The 27,688-nt window shown below is 40.7% G+C and overlaps 1 protein-coding gene across 1 annotated transcript in view; it reads right to left on the minus strand.

The window, feature by feature from the left end:
- LOC117253723 (adhesion G protein-coupled receptor D2) overlaps positions 1-27,688 on the minus strand; it is a 111,553-nt gene that overhangs the window by 79,084 nt on the left and 4,781 nt on the right. Inside the window, exons 6-20 of the mRNA XM_033621364.2 lie at positions 25,842-26,039; positions 25,505-25,578; positions 24,365-24,664; positions 23,940-24,051; positions 23,391-23,537; positions 22,000-22,102; positions 21,654-21,765; positions 20,258-20,313; positions 19,809-19,935; positions 17,601-17,704; positions 15,306-15,408; positions 13,009-13,162; positions 12,573-12,706; positions 12,133-12,248; positions 10,161-10,281 (exon numbers count right to left, since the gene is read on the minus strand). Coding sequence (XP_033477255.1) covers positions 10,161-10,281; positions 12,133-12,248; positions 12,573-12,706; positions 13,009-13,162; positions 15,306-15,408; positions 17,601-17,704; positions 19,809-19,935; positions 20,258-20,313; positions 21,654-21,765; positions 22,000-22,102; positions 23,391-23,537; positions 23,940-24,051; positions 24,365-24,664; positions 25,505-25,578; positions 25,842-26,039 — 1,961 coding nt within the window. The remainder of the gene's footprint in view (positions 1-10,160; positions 10,282-12,132; positions 12,249-12,572; positions 12,707-13,008; positions 13,163-15,305; positions 15,409-17,600; positions 17,705-19,808; positions 19,936-20,257; positions 20,314-21,653; positions 21,766-21,999; positions 22,103-23,390; positions 23,538-23,939; positions 24,052-24,364; positions 24,665-25,504; positions 25,579-25,841; positions 26,040-27,688) is intronic.

Genomic DNA, 27,688 nt, shown 5'->3' on the forward strand with positions numbered 1-27,688 from the left:
TCTAAAATTCATGAATCCAATTTTCACAGAAATCCAATTTTATTTATGATTTTAATGTAAGCTATCAACAAGTCAACATTAAAACCTGAAAATAAGTTGTTTTTTTTTTTATATGGCATATGTCTTTAATTTTATTGTTTCATTTCATTTTTTAGTTTCATCTCCTTCCACTGAAAACATAGCTGATTTGGGTCACCTTGTTTGAAGCAGCTGCATACCCTAAAGTAATTAATTAAAAAATGAATAAATAGAAAAATATATAAAAAAGAAACTATGGCAACAACATTGCTCTGTGTTTCAGTAGGAAGAGTTTTCGTGTCCATGATGATCTAAATGTTAAATCGGCTTTTCCACCCTGTCAGCAACGCCAGTGTGGGGCTATTATTGTCATTTTTTAGCACAAAATAAATGACATTAAAATAAATAAATAAATAGGCAAAATATCAGCCGCTGCATCTCATTTACAGAAGTATTATTATCAATCCTCAAAAACCGAGTGAGCCTGAGTTACAACATGGCATAGCAGGAAAAAAAAAAAAAGTAGGGAGGGGAAGCAGGAAAGGAAAAATTTGGCTTTGAATGGGCCGGTTGTGCAGGTCCAGATGAGTGTACTGGAGACGACTGACTGAGAAACTGGATCCAAGCTCTGTTGTTTTCGTTTCTTCTGCCAAATGAAAACTTAAAATAACTTCTAACTCCTTGGTCTGTAGGGGGTTGTGGGTAGTGGTGACAAGTGGTTACACACACTACGCACGCACACACATACACTTACAATACTTGCGAGGTGCATTACATAAAAAATTAAAGCCGGTTGTCACAAGATTGGACGTCCAGGATCACACACGAACACAGACACACAAACCCCACCATCACCTCTTGGTGGCTTCTGGCTTCTGCTCAGTACACGCCGGCCAAAAACTCTTTTCATCCTCTGGTTTATTCTGCGCTCCTGCTCTCTGCATTTTTCGCAGTTTATTCTCACCCAGCCAATTTAACAGTGAATGCTCCCTAATTCTATATTGGGCAGTGCGGGGTTACAGTTAAAGTAAAGGTTGAAATTATAATTTGTAGGGGGGAATATTTTTGATGCACCGGCTTTTTAGGATGCACGAGCCACACGGCTACGAGACAGCAACAACAGCAAATCACACATGATTAATAAGTGACAGCGTTAGGCAAAAAAGAGACCCCAATATGGATCCACTTACATGTGATTTATTTGGTTTTCTCGATCAACAACAAGGATGGAGATGGCTTTACGCCGGCTTTTACAAGAGCCTCAAAACTGCAGGTTGACTCAAGGTAATATTAAGGGCACACTTTCTCCCACTTACAGTATATAGGAAAGTTTTCACTCTTGCCTACCACCTGTTAAGGCCTAAATACCTAAATAAGAGCTCCCCGTAAAAATCATCAGGCCTCATTCACAGGTATTTTGTTGTTTTTACTCCTGTTTGCAAAAACCGAGTTACAGAGGAATAAAAAAAATCCTGCATCCGTGCAGATCACTGACTTGCTCTTACACACATGAAAATCTATTGGAATCAAGATTGAGCTTACAAATTTCGGCATTGTAAATCTATCATTACCATAAATAAGCACATGCAAAATCTAATTTATGGGCAGCAATCAGAGAAAACGGTGAAAGTGTGTCTCACAGGACACTTGTACTTTCACTTATAGTTTTTTATGCATAGAGTTGATAATCTGTTCTGACTGGCAATATAATGAACTGTAATTTTTGTGTGTATACAAAAATAACCCTCTTTTCTTGCCTGGCGGAGCCCTTATTGTTTTAGACATCTGTAAAACTCAGCGTGCAGACGATCTCTCTTTTACATCTGTTGGGGCATCACAATTGCTCCACAGTTGAGATGGGTCTGAGAGTGGTCTATCAAGTTTATTAATGGGCCGTAGTTTCTATTACACTGACGGAATTTAAAGAAAGAATAAGCATAATTTTAAATGGAAAAAAGCTCAACTGGAATGTTTTACATTTAATATTTTTCAGATGCTGCATTTGTTATTTCAAGGCCTACAAATCACTGCAAACACATAACAAGTTTGTGTGTGTTTTCCTGGCCATCTGTATAATTTGCTTTAACAATATTAACAGTTTTAAATCAGAAAATACTGATCTATTCCCGTAAGTACAAAATAAGATGAATTAAAATAAGTTCATATTCAAATTTTCATGAATGAGGCCCTGTGGGAGGTGTGGAATGCATACATGCCGTTGGGTTGAGACTTTTTCACCGTGAAGGGGGCACATCTTTGAAGTGGAGACAGTTGTGGATTGTGGGTGGCTGATACTGATAAAAGCGGTTCTGTGTTGCAGCTGCTGTCAGTTCGACATCCACGTCTGATGCCACTGAATTCATCAAGTTACAACATCTCGATGAAATTTAATGACAAACTAAATTTACAAATATCAAATTTAATCTTGGAAGTTCCAGCTGTGGTCAGTGATATCAGAGATGACACTTAGGTAATATTTAATAAAAGGCTGATAAACTCCTGGCAGTTCATCATCAGCCCGAGTTGTTCCCTATCTGGTGATAATGTCATGCTTTGTGCATTAAGCTAAACTGGTAACAGAGCCACTGACTCCAGGAGTACAAATCTTTTTATTGTGAAAACTGAGCTCCAGGACTGGAAAAAAAAGAAAAGAATCACCCCTGCTCAAACAATCACTTCTGATGCTGTAAAAGCATTGCTTACTCACACAACAAATCTCCCATACGGCAAAAATCAATAAGGAGAGCAACACTGTATTGATCATATCTATATCTTGGATACACGCTGATGTCATGCTCCGCTAGCCAAGTGTGGGAGTGTTTATCAAAGAAGGGGTTCTGCATTCTTTCAAAGGGAACAATATTCATTTGAGGCTGTAAGTTGTTATAAAATTATGCCTCTGGTAAAAGGCTATTTTTACAGTCAGTTATGTCTTTGGATGGTCTGATGTGTGCATTATTTGCATCCCCACTTCAACTTGAAACAACAGATACCCTCATGGAAGTGAAAAGATTGCATTGATGCTGTATGTAACAAACTGCAGCGCAAATGAAAAGCAGTTTGTAAATTTTAAAAGCATGGATTTTCATTTGGAGCGTAAAATAATTGCCCTAATTGACAAATGTTGCTTGTTTATCTGAAAAAGGACCTATATAAAACTGAAAGAGAGCTGTTCTTTCATGACGCGCTCATTAAAATAGTGCTACCACTTCAAGCTGGTGACATCAGAAAGTGATGTCAGGTCAACAGCGTGTACCATTTTCTTTTGAAATCCTGAATTACTAAACTAATATACAATTACTGCGTTTTCCATACATGTATACAGTTTTTTTTCTTTTCTAAAGTCAGATCTAACCCTGAGTGAAATGATAAATTTCACGTCTAAAGCTTTACTGAATGCCTGTAAAATCTCATTACCACTCGCCGGTCTGTTCATTTCATAAGAAAAGCGAAAACATTGTTGTCATCAGTTCCTGTGATATAAAAGACCTTAATGCGATATGAATGAAACGGCTCAGATAAATTCTCCCATTGATTTCTCTATATTTCCACACTGTAATGACAAGGCACAGGGTTGCCCTCCACAGGCAGCAAACGGACATAACAGAAATGAAAGGATACATTCTGGGGGAAAAAAACACCTACAAAGTTACCAGAATCAAACCACAGGGACTCAGTTGCACCCTGAACAACTTGCGGAGGACGATCATTACCCTAACATTTTCTTTCCGACTCCCTAACTTCCTTCACCTCTCTACTTTGTTTTCTCCCTCTCCTCCCTTCTCTTTCCCCCCTAACGCCTCCCTCTGCAGCTCAAAGTTATTGATAGTTTAAAGTTATGGGCTAATAATAAGATGGACACTGCATGGCCAGGAGCCTATTATACCCAGGTAATGGATAGTGAGGGGGTTTTGAATGACATTGCCCAGAGATTGGATGACGAAGGGTGGAGCGATTTATGGGCTATCCAAAGGAGCCCCCGTCCCTCTTCTCTCCCTCTCTCACACACACACATACACACACACAGCGGGCCATGCTATTTATCTCTAGCTTGATAAGGAAGCAGATGAGGCATGCCTGTATTTATGGTGAAGATGTTAATAAAAACTACCGGCTCAGAGTAGGAAGTTAGAATCGACTCAGAAGAACAGCATATCCGCTCAAAACTCTGTGTGCACGTCGTTCGTGCCGTACCAAACGAGTGAATGCAGTTTTGTTTTTTTGATGATCGTGGTTGAAAGAAAGCGTGACGTGACTTCACTGTATTGTGATTTTTCAGAATTATCTTAAAATCCACAAATTTCAAAGATGCACCCGTTGCTAATGAAATAATTATTTGACTCCTTTCTAGTAAACAGTGTTGTCTGACTTTTTAATGTTACTGCATCAATCAAAATTGAGTTTAGCAAAGTACTAATGCAAATTAAGTGCTTTAAAAATGAACAGTAGACTAGATAAGACAAAAGCAAACATGCTCTGTGTCCTCCTATTTGGTCAAAGCCAAACATTTAACAACTTCTGCACATACGTGATAAAGTGTAACAGATATCCATATGTCCTGGGTGCTACTTCCACACAAACTGAGCATCATCTACCCTCAGTTAATGAAACACAAGTAAAAAACAAAAGGCCCCGGCCGCTGAGGTCAGACATGCATTTATGCCAGATCCGCAGTATATTTGCTCAAAATGGCCCGCTTAGGTCTCTATTGAGAGAAATAACAGCAACAGCAGAGACACTTCAGACCGTGTTGTCGGGATGGAGGGGAAAGAGGAGGAGTAGTAGGGAGGGCATGAGGGAGTGCAATGAAAAAGGCTTGTCAACATTATCTGTTTTATTGATTAAACAGTAAAGGCTTGCCGCTTAAGCTTTATGTTGCTTTGGCTGGGCCCATTGAAAATACAACAGCTGCAAATAAAAAACGATTTCCTAAAAAACCTGAGCATTTTTATGTTTTTTTATTTTTATCTCCTGCCTACCGGCTCAGGTTTTGCATGTATTATTGTTAAGGTTTCACACATTTCATCATCTTTATGAGTGGCCATTATGGTGGGACTATGTTCAACTGCGCTCGCCCTCGCTGTAATGTTAGCTAGCTCACTAAAACTCCTCTTTCCTTCAGCGGGGTGGATTGTGGAAAACCAGCGCAGGATGGCAGATGTAGTTTGTTAGACAGAAAAAAGTTCCAACACGGTCTGTGGATTATCTTGAGTAACCTCGTCTGATTTCTGGAAAGAGACATTGCTGTTGAGTGCCATCTATGTTGTTCCATTATATTCAAGAGAAGGCAGACACCTCTATGGCTGATATCTCCAACACTTGACAATTCACACCAAAACAATCTGGACTAACAAAAAGAACTACAGATAATAGGAAAAACACGTATTTTCGATTTTGGGGTCAACTATCTCTTTAAGACCACTGCAGCTGTGGTTCAGAGGGTCGTCCACCAATCAGAAGATCAGCGGTTCGATCCCCAGCTCCTCCGGTCTAAGTATCCTTGAGCAAGATACTGAACCCCAAATTGCTCCCGATGGCTATTCCATCCATGTGTGAGTGTGTAAAAAAAAAAAAATGAGTAGCAGGTGGCACCTTGTATAGTAGCCTTGGCCACCAGTGTATGAATGTGTGTGTGTGAACAGGTGACTAGTAGTGTAAAAAGCGCTTTGAGTGGTCGGATGACTAGAAAGGCGCTATACAAATGCAGGTCCATTTACCATTACCACTGATGCCTTGAGCTAATCAACATGCTAACATACTCAAAATGATAATGCTAGCATGTTGACCTTTAGTTGGTATAATGTTTACCATCCTAGCTTAACGTGTGCTAACATTTGCTAATCAGCACTAGCCCAAAAGTACAGCTAAGGCTGATGGGAACAGATGATGGTGCTATGGAAGGTTAGGGGATCACACTTTTTACAAATCATCCTCTGGGACCATGAATGCCTGTATCAAATATTACTGCAATTACTGCAAAGCCCAATAGTTGCTGAGACATTTCAATAAAACAAAAAAAGTCAGGGGATCACCAAATTCAGTAGGATCCTGAGAGGGCATGAATCTCTGTACCAAATTTCAAAGCAATCCATCACATAGTTTATCTAGATATTACTCTAAATGTTGAGATATTTCACTGAATAAAAAAGTTTGACCATCTGGACTACCTCCATCATACAGATGTCAGATGACAGTCTATTCGCTGGTTGTCAAAATATCTCAGTCTGGACTACATACTGTAAAGTGGACATGGTCTCTGGGTCTGACATGTAAAGCTAATACAGACGAGCCTCAAACCTGCATTCTTCCTAATGGCCAGCAGGGGGGGGTGAAAAGAAACCTGATTATATACAACTATGAGAACATGACCGTACTTCTCACTTTATCAGGGGCGGGCTGGCCATAGGGAGGTTCGGGAGTATTCCCAAACGGCTGGTCTGTTCCAGGCCGAACCGGCCGGTGGACGGAACGTTTTTTTTACCCCATAAAACACAGCCGCGGTTGACCGCAGCAGCCTGCCCTCGCAGCCACAGGTGGCAGTGGCACAGAGTGGAACGTCAGACGGAGTTCATCTAACATTTTGCATATTAAGGGGGGATACGAGCAGTTAGCAAGCACTGCCTACATGGCCCTATCATCCCAGGCGGGTCGGGCCAGCCCGACAAACCCGACCGGATCCATGGTTTCGGGCCAAAAAAATATGCAAATGACTCAGGCCGGGTTGGGCCTCAGGCTTTCTTATTGCGTCAGGTCTGGGCTTGAAAACCCGCAGGCCGGGTCGGGTCGGGTTGTAATTTTCAGGCCTATTGACAACTCTAGTTTGTGTTTTTGGATGTGTTCAGGGCACACAGAACATTAAAGGTAGCCTATCAGCAATGTTACACCATACGTGCATAAATCATTAATCTGCTTTATCAATTAAAAATAAAATCCATACTGGCTGACCAGAAAAACGCACAAATTTCTTTATTGCAAAAGAAAACATAGCCTATTTCAGGAGAGAGTCTGTGTTCAAAGTTAAAAAGATAATATTGGAATATATAGGCTATACATCCTGTTTTCCTGTTCTGTTTCTACATTAATATATGGACCGTTTCATTGCTATTCTGTTGCTAGGGCAACAACTTTGGTCCCTGTTTACTTCCTGTCAGCTTCTGCATTAACATACATTCAAACAAGAAATACAAAGGGACCCATTTAGAATGTTTATGTTGTCCGGTTTGAAACGGCCTATAGCCATTTTTACCAGCTCAAGAAAAATACATTAAAGTGAGTAATTCATTTACAGTGTGTGTGTGTGTGTGTGTGTGTGTGTGTGTGTGTGTGTGTGCGCGCATATGTGTGCGTGTGTGGCACTTTTGTTATGTTGATTTTTATATTGTATTTGTGTTCTAACACTGTGAATTCTTTGCTATAACGTTTATCATTGTTGCTGTTATTGTTATTATTAGCTGACAAGGCCAGTGTCAGTCGTGGAGTTGATGCAGAGGGACAGGATAATGGCAGTCATAGGAGTGAGGAGGAGGAAGAGACAGATGTGGAGGGACAGGAGAAGGAGGAGGAGGAGATGGAAGAGGAGGTGGAGGAGAAGAAGGAGGAGGACGAGGAGGAGAAGGACAAGGAAGAGGAGGAGGAGAAGGAGGAAAGTGGAGCAGGAACCACCAAAAAAACAGTGCCAGGTACAGGTGCAGTGTGCAGGACCGGGTTGGCAATAGGTCTTTGCATAGAATTATATTATATTCAATACACTCTACTGACTGACTAATCTGTGTGTGTTGTGTTTAATATCATTAGTTTGTTTTTATACTGCAAATAAAGTATTTGTGTTAAAATTACGGTTCCACTTCGTCCGTCATGCGATCGGAAAAAAGGCCTCTCCAAATCAAGCTCCCGGGCTGAATTTCAACCCCAGCCCGCCCCTGCACTTGATTATTACCTCAGTTAACATTTTACTAATAGGTTTATGGTCTCAATCTTTAGTTTCAGGTCTTCTTCAATACAGCATGATGTTCTTTTAATACATTCAGATCTAATTTAGACTAAAACAGATGATAAAGCAGGGTATACTTTAGAACGTGGCCACCTTGCAAGTGACAAGTTTGCTACCACGGCAACCTGTCAAGCAGGATAGAGGCCTAGCAATGTGAATCTAGTCAAATCCCAACCCTTGCTCCACCACAGCTCAACCCTCTTGTCCAAATAGATCATTTCTGAAGAAGAAGATGGAGACAGACAAAGTGCAAAACTCGAGGCTTTTAAGTTTTCAGTTCAACCTCTATCAAAAGATTAAAAAGCAAACATGATCAGCACACATGTTTGAGCATTTATAAATGTTTCCTTCTATATGACATGGTGTCTGATATTCTTCGTGGGTCTTGAGGACTGTCACTGCCATGCAGAGCAAAGAGCAGTGGGGTCAAGGGAGTGTGTCATTGGAGCAGCTTGGTGCCTGGTAGGGGTTCTTTTGTGTCCTGACCTGTTGAGGCTTATTAATGATGCTCTATGTAGCTCTATTATGCCAGATCAGCTGATTATTACAAAAGGGCCCCCTACAGCTACCCAGAAACCAACTCAATACACACACACCAAACACACGTTAAATGATCTGGGATATTGAATTATTTATTTATTTATTTTTAGGCATTTATTGGAGTTTTCTTGCTCTGTGCTGCATGCATGACCAAAGGATGGAATAAGCAATGCAAAGAGGTAGCACAAAGCAAGGTATTTTCTTAAATTTTGTAGTTAATGTTTTGCTGAGAAGAGATGAAGACCAGGTCTTAGAAGGAGGCCACAGTTGCAAGTGCCATCACAGTGATCTGACTAATACCACAGGAGAAGATAATGACTAATTAACATAGATATTTTGCCCTGTTACAATTAAACCAAGAGAGTCAAAGCAATTGGCAGCTGAACAAACAGAGACAGACAGACAGATAGATGCAAGGAACACAGTAGAAATCCATACGACGCGTTAACACATGAAGCAGTGAAGTTGTATAATAAAAGCCCAGAAAAACCTTCAGTATTAATTATTGTCGACATGGAAAAAATATAATTAGATATGAGGGGGAAACAGAAACTATTTATGGCAACCAAGGGGCCTTACTTAATGATCAGACGGCAGCTAAAACCTCTATTGATTTTCTCGTTAAATATACAGCTCAATTAAAGATACAGCTGATTAAAAGACAACCACAAATCGCAGCGGCAGACCTGGACACGCTGGGGAAGCTGGGTAATGTGGGGCCGCCTGCTGCAGTCAGAAACTTACATGATTTCATCCTCACCTTCTCCTTCATCACTGCAGTGCAGTGGGAAAATAGGCTACAAAGGTATTTTCCATGTGAAAACCAGTTTTTCAAGTTGTGACCATCTCAAATGGAGCTGTGATGCCCACAGCAGAATTCAAGTCTGATATATATGTTCATACAGCGCCTATAACAAAAGTATTCCTGTCTCAAGATTTGTGACAGAGCCACCCCTTGACTTTCAGCACTAAAAGCAGAAAATCAGCGCTGATAAGTCACAAACAACAACAATAACGCTGACCTCTGAATGCATAAAGCAGGAATTATCAAACAATACAAATCAACTTCCCTTGTTAAAATGAAGCACCTGCTTAACACAAGCCAGACCAAGGCTCTTTCCCCTTACTGCCTCAGCCTTGTCACTGAAATAAAAACCTTGACAGTCTGTGTACCCTTACCACGCGAGAAGGGAAGAATTACAATGTATAATGGAAAACCTTTCTGTTTCTCATTGAAGAAGAAAAAAACAGTTTAAGGTCTATAAACTGTTGAAGTTTATTTAAAGTTGTTCGCAAGTTTTAGCCACGGCATTATTTAGTCTTACATTTGTTTTGCTTTATTTCTGGATGGCTGTTATCAAGAATGTTTACATCGTAAATTCAAGTTGTATTTCTGTCACCAGTTGTGCTACATCTGGGAGACAGTGATGCATGCTTGGATTCAGGTATTTCTAAAGCCCAGTCAGTCATTTTTCATAATACAAAGCAGACGAATACTCGCATTTGTAAAAACAATATGTCTGTTTACTTCTTTTTTTCTTCTTCCCCTGTTGTTAGTCCTTGTATTACATTTGCATCACAGATTATGCCCTTAAATTGTGTGTGTGTGTACCTGCAGAGAGTTGAGGAGGATGAAGATGTAGGCCATGACAATGGAGAAAGGCACCAAGACACCACACAGCCACGTCAATCCGAGGATGGGCAGCAGCACCAACACTGCCTTCACTGCAGCCCTGTGTTCACCCACACGTGTATGCACACACACACACAGCACAAGAATGTAAGTATACACATGCATATTGGCAAACGCACAGGCATGAAATTATCAAGCACACACACACATCATACAGACTCTGAATTGGTCGACTGGCTGACTGAGCTGAACCCATACCACAACAGATAATATTAATTTAAGTATTAGTTAAAAAATTGCACTTCCTCCTGAGCTCAGTTCGGGGTTTCTGAACTTTTCAGCTCTTTTTGGACAAATACGAGCGGCTTTGGCAGGCCGGTTGTTCCATATACAACACTGTGCGGCTGGAAAGGCTCACGGGGTGACAACTTCCCACCTTAAATCCGCCTTAATTCTGTTTAGAGTGGAATTATCTTCCCGCTCAGGTGACCGCCAAACCGCACCAGCTGTGTGTGTGTTCATGTGTGTATGTGTGTGTGTGTGTATGTGACACGGCGGGCGGCGAGCGGCATAGGAATGTGTTTGAGTTTCCGAGACGGCTGCCACCCAGGGGTGCCAAATGGTTCAAGGCCTGCTTTGAGAACCTTCATAAAGCACCTACTGTGAGCCCCGGTGGGCTGAGGTAGTGAAAAAACATATACACTTTAATATGATTTTCACTGATAGGATCATATATAAGCCTGCTGGGGTGAAATCTACTGGATCGCACACAGCATAGTTTCACTCTGATGAGCGAACACCAGCGCCAAAAAAAGGAAGCAGAGGACAACAGCGGTGATGTAGCTTAACAAGATATCTTTTTTGCATGAATGCTGTCATCCTATAGTCACAAAAGCGTATCTCATAAATAACATGCAGTTATTAGGGCTGACTAAATTACATCACAATCCTAAATAATTCAGCAGACAGACATACAACAAATAAAACATGCAAATAAGTGTATTGTGAGGATTTATATGGAGCATACAGAGCTACAGATTACAAAAATCTCTTTTTAAAATTTTAATTCACCATATAGTGTTGTATGCTTCATTATCATTCAACCCTAGACAACAACAAATACTAGATCATTAAAAAATATGTATAAAATTAGCAATAAAAATGTATACACTGCATCCCACCATTAGCAAGGATAATACCAGCTTCCATCCAAATATTTAGAGATCATTTCAGAATATTAATATCTGAATTAGGGTTTGATCAACATGGTTTTCCTGAATGACAGTAAAAGTGCTGCTAATTTTAGACTGCAGCTGCTGAGAGATGATTTTTTACTGATATTATATAATAACATAACGGGTCTTCAGGCCCCCCAACAAAAAAAAAAAAAAAAAATCACAATTTTCATAATAATATTAACAACACCACTAGAATTGCTATTGTCCTTGTCCTCAGAAACAATTTGGTACAAGGATAAGAACCTCCGACAAATGGTTTTAATGCAATGCAGTGTTTAGAGCAGAAATAATACTGTGTTAAATGAAGATGGCAGGTCAATAGGACCTTTTAGATTGAAAAAAAAAATAGCCAACACTGACACAACACATCAGAACAGAAAACCTGTACCAGAATATTTTTTGTATCTTGTCATCACTGAAAGATGCCAAAACTATAAGACCTGAGATTTTTTTTAAAAACACTTCAAGTGGTGGAGGCTTGATGCCGTTTCCATGAGCAGCACTAATGCAATCCATTCAAAATGTATTCCTATACGGTTTGATGAATGAGGCTCGCTGTTTTAAAATGACAAAATCCAATATAAAACCCTCCAGCTGATTTTTATTTGACGACCAGTGACTACACTTGTCTGCTCCAAGGCCTGTGGCCCAGGTGAATAATCTGAAGAAAAAAAAAGAGAGAGGACAAATTGCGCCTCCTTGTGGTTTTTTACCTGATTTGCTCATAGGCTTGATCCACAGGACTGGTGCCCATGGCCAACATGATGGACCGTCTCTTGGCTGTGGAGATGGTGATGACCACCACCCTGGTCAGAACCATGATATTGACCTGAAATGAACACAAAAGGACACAGAAATGAGAAGAAGAGGTGGTTGAAATGAAAGCGTAAAGACAATAAAAAGATGTTGGCATATCTGTGGGTCAGAGATTGTGGTAAAGGAAACAAAAGAGTAAAGAAATAGACACACAAACCAAACAACTGCTGCTTAAAAATGCTCTGCAACATCTGCCTGTATTACAGGTAACATTAGCTTCCACAGTGCAACATAATGTGGACCACAACAGGAAATAATTACACAACGGCTGAGTGCGTCTTGTATTTCAACCATTTCAGCCTGAATAAACTACATGATTAGGATCAAATTCTCTGACCATGATGATGAAGATGACAGGCCCAGCAAAGCCCCAGATGATGCCATTCTGAACGCTGAGCCAACAGTAGCCGTCGGCTGAGTATTTGCCCGAGGCTGATGCCAGCGTGATGGTGACTATCAGCACCGGCAGACCTGGAGTTAGTGAGGGAGGGGAATAAAAAGAAAAACAGAGGAGGAGGAGAATAAAGGGGAAGAATAAAAGTACCAAGAGATGGATAATCAGGAAGAGCAAAGGGAGGGGACAGGAGAGGGGAATGGAGCCACATTCAGAGACCTTTGTGATGCAAATGATCACAAACACCAGGCAAAAATCTACCGCATACTTCCAACACTTCACAAACTTGGTTTTACTTTCAAAATTTTATCAAATCCTTTATTAGATTACAATGTCCTGAACATTCACTGCAGATGTGTGTAGAGAGTGATTCTGTTACCCCAGCCGATGAGATAGTAATACTTCATGTGACGATCCTCGCTCAGGTTGACTGCGACCACCTTGCTCCAGAGCAGCAGACCCTCCACCAGCATCCAGCTAAATGCTGCCATGAAGAAGAGGTGGAGCAGTGCGGCCACAAGTGTGCACGCCACCTACAAATACACCAACACAGACACGCAGACAAAAAGAAGTTATATTTAATATTTCAAGCATTCAGATGAGGCTTCTGAGTGGCATGCCTCAACAGTACAAAGTATAACTTCAATTCCCATATCACAACTGGAGGAAGAATTTATAGAGGACATTATGTGAAGCATTTTACTTCTCTATTGCTAACAACAGACAGGAGTGGCTTCTGTCCTGAAGCACAAAAACACATAATGTCAAAGGTTAAATAACCCCATGTTGTTGATGGATTGTTCAGCAGCAGCTCATGACCATAGATGATGAATGAGGTGGCAAGTGGTCACTAATATCACAAACACACAAATTACTGTTTGTTGATGCATATTTTTGTGAAATCATGATGTAACAGATTTTACAGTGTGGATAAACTGAAGATTGTGTTCGAAATATATTGTGTTTATTCTAATTTATCCAGTGTCACACCCAGATTCTGCAAATAGTCTGGATGACTAGCTGTCCTTCGCTGCCAACAATTCCGCAACAACCTGCTCCAGCAGCTTCATTTGTCGCAAAATTAGGAGAGTACCTCCATTCCTCGCCCAGGAGGCAGTGAAGGTTCTGGTCCAGGCCTTTGTCATCTCACATCTAGATGACTGCATCTACCTCCTAGCTGGTGTGTCTGCATGTGCCATCCAACCTCTGCAGCTCATCCAGAAAGCAGCGACCCAACCTGTCTTTAACCTACCTAAGTTTTCCCACACTACTTTGTTCATCCACACCCTGCCCTGGCTCCTGTCTGGTGGCTGCTTGAATCCGAATCAAGACACTGGTACTGGCCTATTGTAATAAGAATGCCTAAGGCTCATCCAAAATCCAGAGCGTGGTCAAATTCTAAACCCAACCCGTCTACTATGCTCTGCTACTGCCAATCAGCCTACAACTCCCTCAATACGAAGGAGACCCAGCTACCATTCTACTAAGTCCTGACTGCTGTCCTGGCTCCACGGTACTGGAACGAACTCCTCATTGCGGTACAGCAGAAGCTCTACACATTTTTCGTCACAGACTAAAAACTCATCTGTTTAGACACGGCACAATAGAATAAAAATAATAATTTTAAAAAAAATCTTTCTCTATCTCTTATTGTGGCACTTGAAGTGGCTCAGCATATTTGATGAAGTTGATTTATTTGCTTGATTCATGCATTTTGGGGTTGCACCCCATGGTTGAAGGCAATTATTGTCAGTCGCTTTGGAAAAACTGGAGAAATTGTGATGAGGATTTAAAAATCAATTCCTCAAACAATTGTAGAAAAGAATAAGAAAAAAAAGTAGAACAAAGAGAGTTGGTCTGATGCGTGGAAAAACTAGACAACATCTAAAATATGGCAGATTCCATTGGTGTAGTTACCAAATCGTATGTCGTGCAACAACAACAATCCCATTAAATCCTATCCTACTGAAGCATCCTTAGCAAGCCCTCCAGACTAATTTGTTGTAAACAGCACTGAAGTGGCTCAAACAGTGTGCTAAAAACCTTGTTAAAATCTGAAAAATCACCTTCCTGATGGTCAGTCAGCCTATATATACATATGAAACCACTTGATGGATTTTCTACTAGCAGCCACCTGCTCCCAGGGGTAAAGCCCACCCTGACATGACCTGGGGTCAAAGGACCAGGGGTCAAACCAACTACAGGCTATTTGGTGACTAGTGAGAAATGGAACCATGTGATGGATACGACATTAGTGGCCACTTATGTAACATCCAGTGCCAATGTATTCGTTTTAACGGGATCCCCAGTAGAAGTCTCATTACGATAGCTATTAAACACAGTGCTGTGGGTTAGGGTTTAAATGTACGGGAAGGTGGACACTTTTCAACCAAAGCTTGCACTGTACATGTAATGCCAATCTTTATTTATATTCCTAATATTATTGTTAAAATCTTTCTAATGGCTGATGTTAAATAAAAAGTTGCTTCCTTGCATTATAGGAATCTTTTGTCACTCAAATTTTTAACATTCCATTGATCATCTGTTTTTGTTACAAAGTTTGACAGAATCCAACATACTCTATTCCTTCCTTCCACCTTCCTTTGTTCCCAGTCTGCCTCTTGGTATGACAACATTAAGTCCTATGTATTGGTAAGTAGCATCAGATGCCTGTACCTTGTTGTGAATAGCTGAGCCACTGCAGAGCAGAATCACCTGGGCACAGATCAGAGCAATGAACAGGTTCTTATGGATGGACGTCCGGTCGGATTTGGGGATACTGTGGACAGGAACAGGGTTACTTTAAGTTTTTTGACAGAAGTGACAGCATTACGACACAGTGCTGACAAATACGTAAGGAAATAAATGGCACATTAAAGCATAGTAGATAGTTTTGGTAACTTAGCGTACAACACTATGCAAGTGGCCAACTGAGACTGGAAACCAGAAAACAAAATTTAATAGATGAATAAATGTTAGGAAAAGAAAGGCAAAGATTTATTTTCTAATAAAAGGGGCTTATCCTGTATATAGTAGCCATTTAGGAGATTTTAGGAGTAGGATTGCATCCAAATGGCAACCTCAGCCAGTGTTGAAGTGCCAAAAACTGCAGTTCATTGCATGACCACTTGAGGCTGGCTCCAAAACAGAGTAAATCCCCATTGACACCAGTGTTAAAATGCCCAACTTTACAGCAGAAATAAACATGTTCACAGCCTGCTACAAAAACCGGTTTTGGTCTCTATAGCATAATTTCAACATTCATGACAATTATGCAGGAGGTGAATTTTATAGTTTTATAGGCCCATAGTTACGGATATATAAGGGCAGGCTATCTGCGAGGTGTCACTGCAGTGTTAGTCAGATCCACCCCTCGCTCCTAAACAGCTCTACCCTCTCGTCCAAATATGGTCATTTCTGGCTCCAAAAAAACAAGATGAAGATGGCCAAAATACCATACTCAAGGATAGAGTGGCCCAAATTTCCTTCAGTCTGAGCCCGGCTTTAGTGTTAGCATGTCAGCAGGCCTACTTTTAGTATGTCAACATAGATTTTAAATGTAACATTTAGAATAACATTCGCATGTTAGCATCCATTATTCTCAAAGCAAAGCTAATGTTAACATTAATTGCGTCTTTATTTTCAGAATTATCCTGTTATAAACTGAGTCAAGTGTTCATTTTGTAGTGCAAGTGGCTGCTAGCCCTAAAAAAGTGAGGGGATCACAGAACCTGATAAGGTCCATCCTCTTGTGACAATGACTGTCAGTATCAAATTTTACAACAATCCATCCAAAAATAGTCAAGTTAAAATTCTGTACAAGTGTTTGACTCATGAACGGACTGATCAATCAATATTTCCTTCACTACAGTGACTAAACATTTAATAGTCAAGGCTGTAAAATGATTGGAATCTGATTGTGTGGCTGAATCATTCCAGATCTGTGTTTTACATTTATACTTTTCTTTGTACTGTTGCAGTGAACGTGAGCTGTATCTAAGAGACTGTAACATGTCACACTCAATCTTTTAACTTACTACCACTGTTTCAATATGTTTTCCAGTATGTTTTTTTCTGGATATTTGATCAATACTATGCTGGAAGGCAGTGTATATTTGGTTCATGTACCAGACAAACTTACATCACACCATCTCCTACAAACACATTTACCGTCTTAAATAGGCTGAATATTTCCATTTCAGGTAACAAATGAAATCGACAGCCAAACCTGGTTTAGAGAGCTAAATGAACTGAAGAGCTTCTCATTACCTCCTGATGGATTCAGCCTATTTAAACGCATTTCATATCTGCATCACTGCTTGTGACCACCATAATTTCATGGTGTGATCACCCATCCATCTACAGACATGTGTACCTCTACTTTGTGTGTGTGTGTGTGTGTGTGTGTTGTGTGTGTATTTAAGCACACAAATGTATGTACATCATACACATCAGCCAGTGTGTGAAATGCATGGCTGCCCTCTGATTTCAGGACAGTCATAAATTGTCGGGGCAGCTCCTCTCCGACTGATTGTGATCCCTCAGTGACCCTAATGTTAATTAACGGCTGCGGAATGCCGCCATAAACCTTCACAGTGGACTCACATGTAGAGCGCAGTAATTACTGGATTAGCCAGAGTCAATACTCACAGCAGCCTTAGGAACAGAGCGTGAGCAGTGCAGTGCCAATAAGTTAGCTCTTTCTTTTTAGATTATGGGAGAGAGTGTCACATCAAAGCCAATGAGGAGATGTGAAAGTCAAAAGTGGAATGGTGACTTTGATCATGTCAGCATTCCTAAACTGAGTACGCCTAAATGTTGTTTTAAGGTTTACATTGTTATTATTACTAATTATTACTAACACAAAAGGCACTGACAGATGCTGAGTTGTGCGCAGAGGCTCAACCAGGCAAAATCCAGGCAGATATGTTGGCGTTGTAAGTAAGCAGGACAGGAAAATCAGCTACTCACTCCAGCACAGTGAACAGCATCAAGGTCACCACCAGTGCACACAGAGACGCGCCAGAGCCGATGAACGTCAGCTTGGTCAAAATAAGCTCTTCCTCAGGACTCCACTGGGACAGGAGGGAAAGGTAGTGGTGAGGGAGAGAGAGGAGAGAGGAGAATGCTGTCAAATGATCACAGGTTTGATCCATCTGATGCTCTCTCAAAGAAATTAAATTTCAAACTCATCTCTTAATGTGTGTGGTGGCTAAATGCCAAAAATGTACAATTTTAAATTGTCAAAGTGCTGCTGATGATTTTGTTTTTTGTTTATTGTACTGCATTTTATGTACTTTTTTAAAGAACAGTTCTACCAGTGCATTTTTAAGATGATAGGCACACTGGGAGTGACACCTGCTGGTTACTAAAGTGTACTACAAATCCTATCCACAATTTCAGAGGTCAAAGATGACGACCCAGGGCCATATTCACAAAGCTTCCTAGTGCTAAGAGTTGCTCCTAGTGACAAAGAAAATTCCTAGAATTTTGATTTTTACTTAGACTAGGTCCTGGTAAAGATAAAAGTTACTCACAAAGCATCTTAGACCTTAAATTGTTAGGAGTACAGAGGAGGCCTTTTAAGAGGCTTAAGCATTTCTTATTTAGAGGAGAAAAAGGCAGAGAGACAAACATAGGATGACAATAAGTAAATGAAATGCTACAGATTAGATCGTGCAGGGATAATATGTGTGGTCGACCTCATTAGGGATACGCACACATTTCCCACCCAACGCAATAACGCTATGATGCCAGAAATAAAATAATCACAGGACTAAGATATTTGACAGACTGGAAAAATGCATCGATGACTTTGATCTGTCCAAACCTTCCATCATCAGAGTGACTACACCAACAGTCAGAACACTTTCACAGTCAGCAGTTCATTTCATTTCTACTGGTTGTCCGCACCCACTCACAAAAGGGTGTGTCTGTGACAACTGACAACCAATCACACCTATGAAAAGAATGCATCATACCTAGCAACAGGGTCAACCACACCCCCTCACTAAGGTAAAGGTTTCTGTCCCTTCCTTGCTCAGATTTGCTCTGAGAACTTTCCTAAATCACTCCTGAGCTAGGACTCCTTGCTAAAAATGTTAAGGCTAAGTTAGGAGCTCTCTGAGAGTGCTTATTACACACATGCACTTTTGTGAGCCTGTGTGTGGACACACAGTGGAAATGAAATGAACTGCTGACTGTGAAAGTGTTGTCATTGTTAGTGTGATCACTCTGCTGATAGAAGGTTGAGACAGACTCAAGTCATCACTGCTGCACTGTTGCATTTTTCCAGTTGCCAATTATCTTAGTGTTGTGATCACTTTATTTCTGGCGTTATACTGCTGTTAGGTTGGGTGGGAGATGTGAGCACATCTCTAATGAGATCAACCACAATCATTAAACATTTCATTAACTCACTGTCATTCAGCGTTCGGAGAATATTTCTTCTATTTCTTTTTTTCAACCATTTTCTTCTTTGTTTAACAAATTCTTAAAGGTCCAGTGTGTAGGATTTAGAGGGATATATTGGCAGAAATGGAATACAACACAAAAAGTACATTTTCTGTAGCGTATTATCATCTCAAAATAAGAAACGTGTTTTCACAGCCATGTTTCTACAGTAGCCCAGAACAGACAAACCAAACACTGGCTCTAGAAAGGGACATTCATGTTTTCGCAACAGCAACCATAGGTCTCCTACATGTTTGACACACAAGAGAAGTTTCAGTTGGTTACAATCTACAACCTTACTGCTAGATGCCACTAAATCCTACACACTGGACTTTTAAGCCTCTTGAAAGTCCTCCTCCCTACTCCTAACAGTGTTTCAGCTTAGGGGCTCTCTTAAAACCTAAGACACTTTGTGAATTACTTTTATCTTTCCAAGAATGTAGTCCTAACTTTAAAGGGAAAATTCTAATTTTCTAGTTTTGTCACTAGGACTCTTCTTCTTCTCTGAATACGGGCCCTGGATTTAGATTTTACATCAACAATATTAGGACTCTGATGTAAATCATTTATTTCACAAGACAGAAAAAAACTATCACATATTATCAATATGAAGTATGTTTTAAAATTTCACAACACCCATAACTTTAACCACAGAAGTTACAGTTAACATTTTCCATCATACAACCTGTTTTTATCTTACTGCATCACTAAACATCTCATGATTACCTTCGACTCCAGGTAATTCATCAGCACTGCGAAGTTGGTGGTGTGGTTGCACAGACAGGAAGTAACACCAGAGCCAGCAAAGGTCACTCTGCAACCATCACTGGACCAGCTATTAGTATGATTATGCCTATACAGAACGATACACAAGCACAGACACACACAAAACACTCTCATTAATTAGTTTCAGAGAGCAGAGACATGTAGTATAAACATTAATAATCAAATAAAGGATTTTTGATCTAGCCATCTGTGTTAGGATATCTACTTTTGGAAACATCACATGTACATCTATTATATCCGATTGTTGTATATCCAGCATTAAAGTGTAAAATATGTCCTTAAAATTAACAGTACACAAGAAGAGGTCAATTCTTCATCATTGACCCAATAGCTTCATTCTCTTTTGCTACAACATTCGCACTCATCAGGGTTGTTGATGTCAAACTTACATCAAGCTGAAATTCCAAAAAGCGCAAACAGGAGTAACTCGCTGTGAATACTCCACCTAGAAACAGAAACACATGTTTGCACTTGTTTTCTCTCTCTGTCTCTTTTAATATATGACTCTGAATTCTAACCAGCCAAACGCAACATGGATAAAAACCATGTGCTGCTAGCAGGGAGATGGAAATTCTTGTGAAGTGACATATTACATTTGGTGAGTTTATCAAAGGGCAACAAGTTAACTATAATTCAACTGCTATTCCCCAAAGAGTGATTGGTTTTTACAAGATGTTTGTCATCAGCATAAATTTCAGTTTCAAGTCAGAACTGCGTGTTGCTCTTTGTTGTTGAATGCTGCAGACCCAAATTAGCATCCTTAAATCTTATATACTAAATGACTTGTCATGATGTCCAAATATATACATGATTTACACACTCACTGGTCACTTTATTAGGTACACCTGTTAAATTTTAGGCATGTAGACATGGTCAGGACAACCCGCTGAAGTTCAAAATGAGCATCAGAATGGGGAAGAAAGATGATTTAAGTGACTTTGAACATGGCATGGCTGTTGGTGCCAGGACAACACGTTGAACCTTGAAGCAGATGGGCTACAGCAGCAGAAGACCACACCAGGTGCCACTCCTGTCAGCTAAGAACTGGAAACTGAGGCTACAATTCACACAGGCTCACCAAAACTGGACAATAGAAGATTGGAAAAACATTGCCTGGTCTGATGAGTCTGGATTTCTGCTGCAACATTCAGATGGTAGGGTCAGAATTTGGTGTAAACAACATGAAAGCATGGATCCATCCTGCCTTGTATCAACGGTTCAGGCTGGTGGTGGTGGTGTAATGGTGTGGGGGATATTTTCTTGGCACACTTTGGGCCCCTTAGTACCAACTGAGCATGGTTTAAACACCACAGCCTACCTGAGTATTGTTGCTGACCGTGTCCGTCCCTTTATGACCACAGTGTACCCATCTTCTGATGGCTACTTCCAGCAGGATAACGCACCATGTCACAAAGCTCAAATCATCTCAAACTGGTTTCTTGAACATGACAATGAGTTCACTGTACTCCAATGGCCTCCACAGTCACCAGATCTCAATCCAGTAGAGCACCTTTGGGATGTGGTGGAACGGGAGATTCACATCATGGATGCGCAGCTGACAAATCTGCAGTAACTGTGTGATGCTATCATGTCAGTATGGACCAAAATCTCTGAGGAATGTTTCCAGCACCTTGTTGAATCTGTGCCATGAAGAATTTAGGCAGTTCTGAAGGCAAAAGAGGTCCAACCGGATACTAGCAAGGTGTACCTAATAAAGTGGCCGGTGAGTGTATACTGGGCTTAATAATCATACTATGAGACAACCCCCTGAACAAAGGACTATACCACTTGTGATGAGGAAAGGGTGTACTTGACAGCCACAGGGACGGTTCGGGCCTTGGAAGCATCACGGACGGTGGCTGATAGGACAACAGACGCCAGCTGACCTGGGAGACTTCTGGGAAGGCAGACAAAGGTTACTACTTATAATTTAAAGGTCACATACAAACTTCAGTCCAAACTACTATTATGCACTGATCCCTACTCTTTTAAGTGCAATTGCACCTTATTTGGCTGAAACCAGAGCAGACATTTTGATTTACGTTTTTGTATTTGGTTAACCTCTTTTTAGAGACTAGTCAGCAACATTTAAAGTGTAACATAAGAGAAGACGAGTCAAACTACAGCCAACCTTTTTGCTTCCACTTGGTGACTGAGTGGACTCTCCTGTGCTCCAGACACAATCTCACTCAGATGGCTGTAGTGGGTATGAATAAACATCACTTCCTCGTATCCTAATTAGAGAGAGAGAGGAGAAGAGGAGCAGGGTAAATTAATTTTATGCTAAAGTGATACTCCTGTGCATCACTTCAGTTTCGCAGAGTCACACGTCAAATGCCTCTTTCACATATTAGCATCTGAAGGGTACTTAAAGCAAACACATTGTTTGGTTACAAGAAGATGTATTTACCCATCTGCTCAAAGTCCTGTTTTCAAAATGTCTGTCAATTATTTTAGACTTTGATTAGATTATAAAGTCCCAACTACAGTGTCATATTCTGGAGGCATCTGGACGAACACTCATAGCAAAACTCTAATCATAAATTGTACTGATATTAGCAAAATTGAGAGAATCAGCTGATTTAGTTAATATTTTAATTTGTCCAATCAAATATTATTTAAATGTGAGCAAACAGAGTCTTCCTGAGTTTCTTTTGTAGATGATTTGTACTAATTAAATGTGCCACAGCTTGAAGGATGTAGAGTATAAGAGCCTTTATTACTAAGTGGATTAAAATCCTTTAGCCATAGGAAGGTGGCACAAAAATCATCTCATTTTCAGAATGAGATGATGAGTGCTGCGCATATATGTATGCCTCATCATGCCTCAAAGTGTAGCTGGAGTGGCTTAATTAAGGCCGTATCTTGCTATTACACAGCTTAGGAGCAAAGACAATGCGTTTTTGTGCAGCACCTAAGCCATGGAACGTAAAAACAATGTGGAAAGCATCTGGACGAGCATGCGCATGGGAAAGGCGTCGGCGCATTGTCTTCTGCCAACAGCATGGGGTCTCTCCCTCTCCTGTTGCTCTGTGTGCAGGCAGTCAGCAGGTGTGGGGAAGGCGGAGGATGCTGCGTACCGCAGGAGTGGAAGTTCAGATGCATTGTATTATGTGTATGTATGTAGTATTGTATTACAATGACGCTCTCACTCTGCAATTTCATCTGGCCTAAGAAAGTGGTGTACTGCACTATAATATAAGCGCCATAGCTCTCATGGCATTCAAATGTTTAGTTGAGGGTTTTCTGGTGAATCTAATTCAGCAAAGTTGTCTCCCACCCCTTGTACATTTTATTTGCTCCTATTTTATTTAAAACATACAATGTTCCTGAAGTGAGTTTGTGATTATTTAGCACATGATTTCTCTTATCAGAAGAAGTTTATGATGTGGGCATGCAGTAATGTTCCAAATCATATCATATGTGTGTAGGTAGCATTTTTACATCTTCAAATTTGAGTGCATGGGTTAGCCTCTATGACAAGCGCCTTTTCAAGTGTGTGTGTGTGTGTGTGTTTCCTACCCAGTGTGTGTATCCTCTGGAGCTCAGTGTCAGTGATAAGCAACTCATCCTGACCACTGCTGCTGGCAGTGTGAGAGCCGATCGCAGACGGCTTGAAGACTTGACTACAGCTTTCTTCAGTTAACTTCTGCCACTTCATGTACACATCTGGATGCAAAGACAGCAGAGGACACCCAGGTAATAGAGGCAGGTTAACAATAATGGTAACAATGAGAAGAAACTTAAGAACTTAAGAGTTTGGGACTTACCAGTATACCAAAAATTATTCCCTGAATTCTGAACATGTAACTAATGCAAAAAAACACAAAGAGACGGAGTGCAAAACAACATCAGATTAGCATAAACAGTTCTGACAATGACTGTTGCAGTCTCCAAATCACAAGATGTTTTCAAGTGAAATGTGTCACAAACAGCTGCTGTGAATAAAATGTTGCGCTGTGAAGTTTCTCCATCAACTTACATCACTAATGAAACTGTGCCTGCTATTTTAACTAAGCACTGACAGATAATAAATATTATATTTGATGTGTGCTAAGATGTTTTTATTACCTATGTTCTTGGTAGAAAGAGTGAAGCCCCTTCTCTCAGCAGAGAGCATGTCTGCAAGAGTTTCAGTGAGACTGTCGATGCTCTGGACAACAGTGAACGGCCCCACGCTGACCTGTGCGAGAAAAACAGACCCAACGACAAAGATTGAGATTGACTGAGGACAAAGGGCGACTTTGCAGGGTTAGGAAAGTTGAGAAAAATGTTTTACCTTATCCCTTCAGGGGGAAAAATGATGCAATAGAAACACAGGGAGAGACTTTGCTAAGGTAAAAGTGACTATTGGGTTGAATCTGAGTTACAAATAGGGTTCTTGGATACAACCCAGAAACATCTTTTTTCCTGACTGATTAAAAAGGGTTTCCAATGTTTGCTTGACCACAATACAATTGCTAGCAAAAACAGACAACCACATGTCACCCCCTCACCCCATCTTCCGTCAGGCCCATCCACTGTGAAGCCATGTGTGGCTCCAGCATCAAACTCGCCATCTTTACGTAGTTGGTAGCAATGGACACCATGACTTCTGCTGCGTCAGCTCCGGCAGGGTGACTGCTATACATTGCAGTCAGGTCCTTCTCAATCATCTGGGTGAGGTAGAGGACATCAGTGGAGGTGAGGAGGTTCGGGCCGCCGGCCTCCACCGTATGCAGAACAGCCTGGGTCAGCTGCTGCAGCAAGGCTAAATCTCTGTCGGAGGTGGTATTAACACTCAACTCTACCATCACCTGAAGAGAAGAAGGATAGATGAAGATTTGAATGTTATTTACCAAGGAAAAAAGGTGGTTCAATGCATAGCTGCAAGTTCATTAACTCCCTGTCTACACAACCAAGGATCGAATTTGGCCAAGTATAACAGATTTTCTAGGATTCTGTGTTGCTGCAAAGTTGTGAAATCCTTTTAACGTTTTACCATATCAGGGAGTACTGTCTTCTCTGTATTCTCAGGGCGCATTCACACCAGGATAGTCCGGGGGACTCAGTTCGATTGGGTGGGGAATGCTGAAAAATTTCATTCCTTTATTTGGTTTGGTTCACTTTCACACTCCACCTTATAAAAGGGGACCAAACCGCCTGGACAACGTCACGCAGTTACAACAGCTGCTCGTTTGGGGGCAGCATTGCCTGAAACAACCACTGACCAGGAAGAAAAAAGCATGAGGAAGAAGAAAACCTGTCTCAAATGCGCTCTACGTCACTTCCTCTCTTTGGTTCACTTCCTCTCTTTGGTTCACTATATATTCCGTTTGCATTTCCCACTGTATGCAAACCGCACCGGGGTTCACTTGCAAGTGAACCGCAACTCCCAGTTTTCAAGTGGACCAGGGTTTGCTCGTTTGGTCCGCACCAGAGTTCAAATAAGCATTCACTCCACTCCAAACGAACCGAACTATCCGTGGAAGCGCACCAGGTTTCGTTTAATGCGGACCAAATAGCGCTAGTGTGAATGCGTCCTCAGTTGTTGATCTGCCTCAGCACCAATCTCACCAAGATGAGTTCTTGTTAATTTATGGTACTGTGTCACTTAAGAGACGATGTGCCACAGACAGCTAAACAGTCCGACTCACAGGTTTGGTGAGGGGATCGTTGCTCAGTCTACTGAAGAATGGTGTCTGTGGTAAACTGATAACATCCAGAACATCTGCAGACAGAAACAAAAAAAAAATATATAATACAGTCTAATGCAATCTATTACAGCAAGAGCACAAGCAGCCCTAGAAATTTCTTTAGATTCAGTGCTCTCAGTTAAAAATCTTACATCATGCAACGGTTGTATTTATCACAAGACTATTGGATTGGGTTGCATGGCAATGATATATACAGGGTAAGATGCATCTGAGCAAACCATCAAATTACATCAAGAACAACACTCGTAAAAATTAGTGCCATTATTTTCATTGGTACCTTTTCTAAACTGGCAGACGGCCCCTCTGAGTGAGTCACACTTTGTATGGCCCCAGCTGCCAACAACAGGGTCAACAACGCCACACTCCTCATCAGCCTGCGGGCCGTGGAAAAACTCAAAGGAGATTGTCTGATTCTGCAAAGAACTTCCATCCAAGAAGGAATCCATGAACGAATTTGCTAGCACAGTGTAGTTTCCTAGCGAAGGAAATGGAGGAGGTTATTCTTCGTTTTAAATTCTTAAAAATAAAACAGATACACATCAAGACTGAACATCATGTCAGTCCCAATATTGTGGGTGATATACTTCAGAAATCCTCCAAAGTCACAGCTCATCAAGGTGTAATTGAAGACAGGAGAAACAGGCGGGTTTCATTAACCGCAAGAGTTCCAAGATATGATGTCACTTAATGAATGTGTCATAAGTAAGTTTCAAAATGACCCAAAAAGTGTTTTCCAGTTAATTATATCCGCTATCCCTGTGGCTAGTGTACCCTTAAGGGTAACACTTTACTTGAAGGTATCTACATAAGGGTGACATGACACTGTCATAACTATGACATGACACGGTCATGAACCTGTCATGAACATTATATACATGTCATAAATGTCTATGACTGCTGTCATTAAGTGTCATTTGGTTTTTATAATGACAAGTTGACATTGTTTGGGTTGTCTTGATTATGACAACTTGACATCAATTAAAGTGACATTACCAGAAATTGTCTTTGTCATGACAAGTTGACATTAACAAGAAATGCATCTTTTTTTGTGTTTATGACAAGTTGACATAATGATTATTATTGTTATGACAAAGACATCTTCTGGTAATGTCATCCTGGTTAATGTCAAGTTGTCATAATAAGGACATCCCAAACAAATTTAATGTCAACTTGTCATGACAAAGACAACTTCTGGTAATGTCACTTTGATTAATGTCAAGTTGTCATAATCAAGACAACCCAAACAATGTCAACTTGTCATTACAAAAACAGAATTACACTTAATGACGAGTCATAAACATTTATGACATGTACATAATGTTTATGACAAGTTCATGACAGTGTCATGTCACCCTTATGTAGATATCTTCAAGTAAAGTGTTACCCAATTAAGTGTGTAACAGAAACTTGGTCAGTTAGGGAAAGGTTGTGGTCATTGTAAATTATGGTTTAGTTGGGGCAACTTAAATATATCTGAATGTATGTCTGAGCTGGTCTGATGAGGATGAGGAAGGGAAAACTTCAACTGACTGCCATGCCGATTTAAGTCCTATACCTAAAGGATCAGTCCTTTAATAGCTACTGTTCACCACCCTGACTGTCAGCTGATCTTTACAAGACAAACAATAAAGAAAGATTCTTATTCAGTAACCAAAAATCAAATACAAATGCACTATCCTTCCTGCATGTTCAGCTACAACAGGCAGAGCGAGTGTTCCAGGCTCTCGCCGCTCATCGGGGAGCATGATGTCAGCACGGGAGAAGTTTGTTTTGAAGGGTGGGATTCAGAGTGACGTGATTCACAAAACATTTACAGGAACCATTAGGAGCTCTACCGTTTGCCAATTACAACGTGGTCCCCGTCTCCCCTATTCATCTGAGGGTGCGAGAAAAGGAGAGCAAAAAGAGGCCGAGCTCTCCTCTTTCCTTCAGTCTCATTAAACTTCCAGTGGTGCTTTATGCTGGAAAGCAAAAGAGTGTGTGTGCTTGCATGTGAGTGTGTTTGGTCTGTGTGTGTGTGTGTGTGTAAGTTTGCCAAAGCATGCCACAAATTCAGAAAGGATTAGGGAAATCCCAATGAAGCGTTTTTGCTGATACTATTTCCAGTCATTAAATAATTAGTAC

Source organism: Epinephelus lanceolatus, chromosome 6, assembly GCF_041903045.1.
Source record: "Epinephelus lanceolatus isolate andai-2023 chromosome 6, ASM4190304v1, whole genome shotgun sequence".
Lineage (NCBI taxonomy): Eukaryota > Metazoa > Chordata > Actinopteri > Perciformes > Serranidae > Epinephelus > Epinephelus lanceolatus.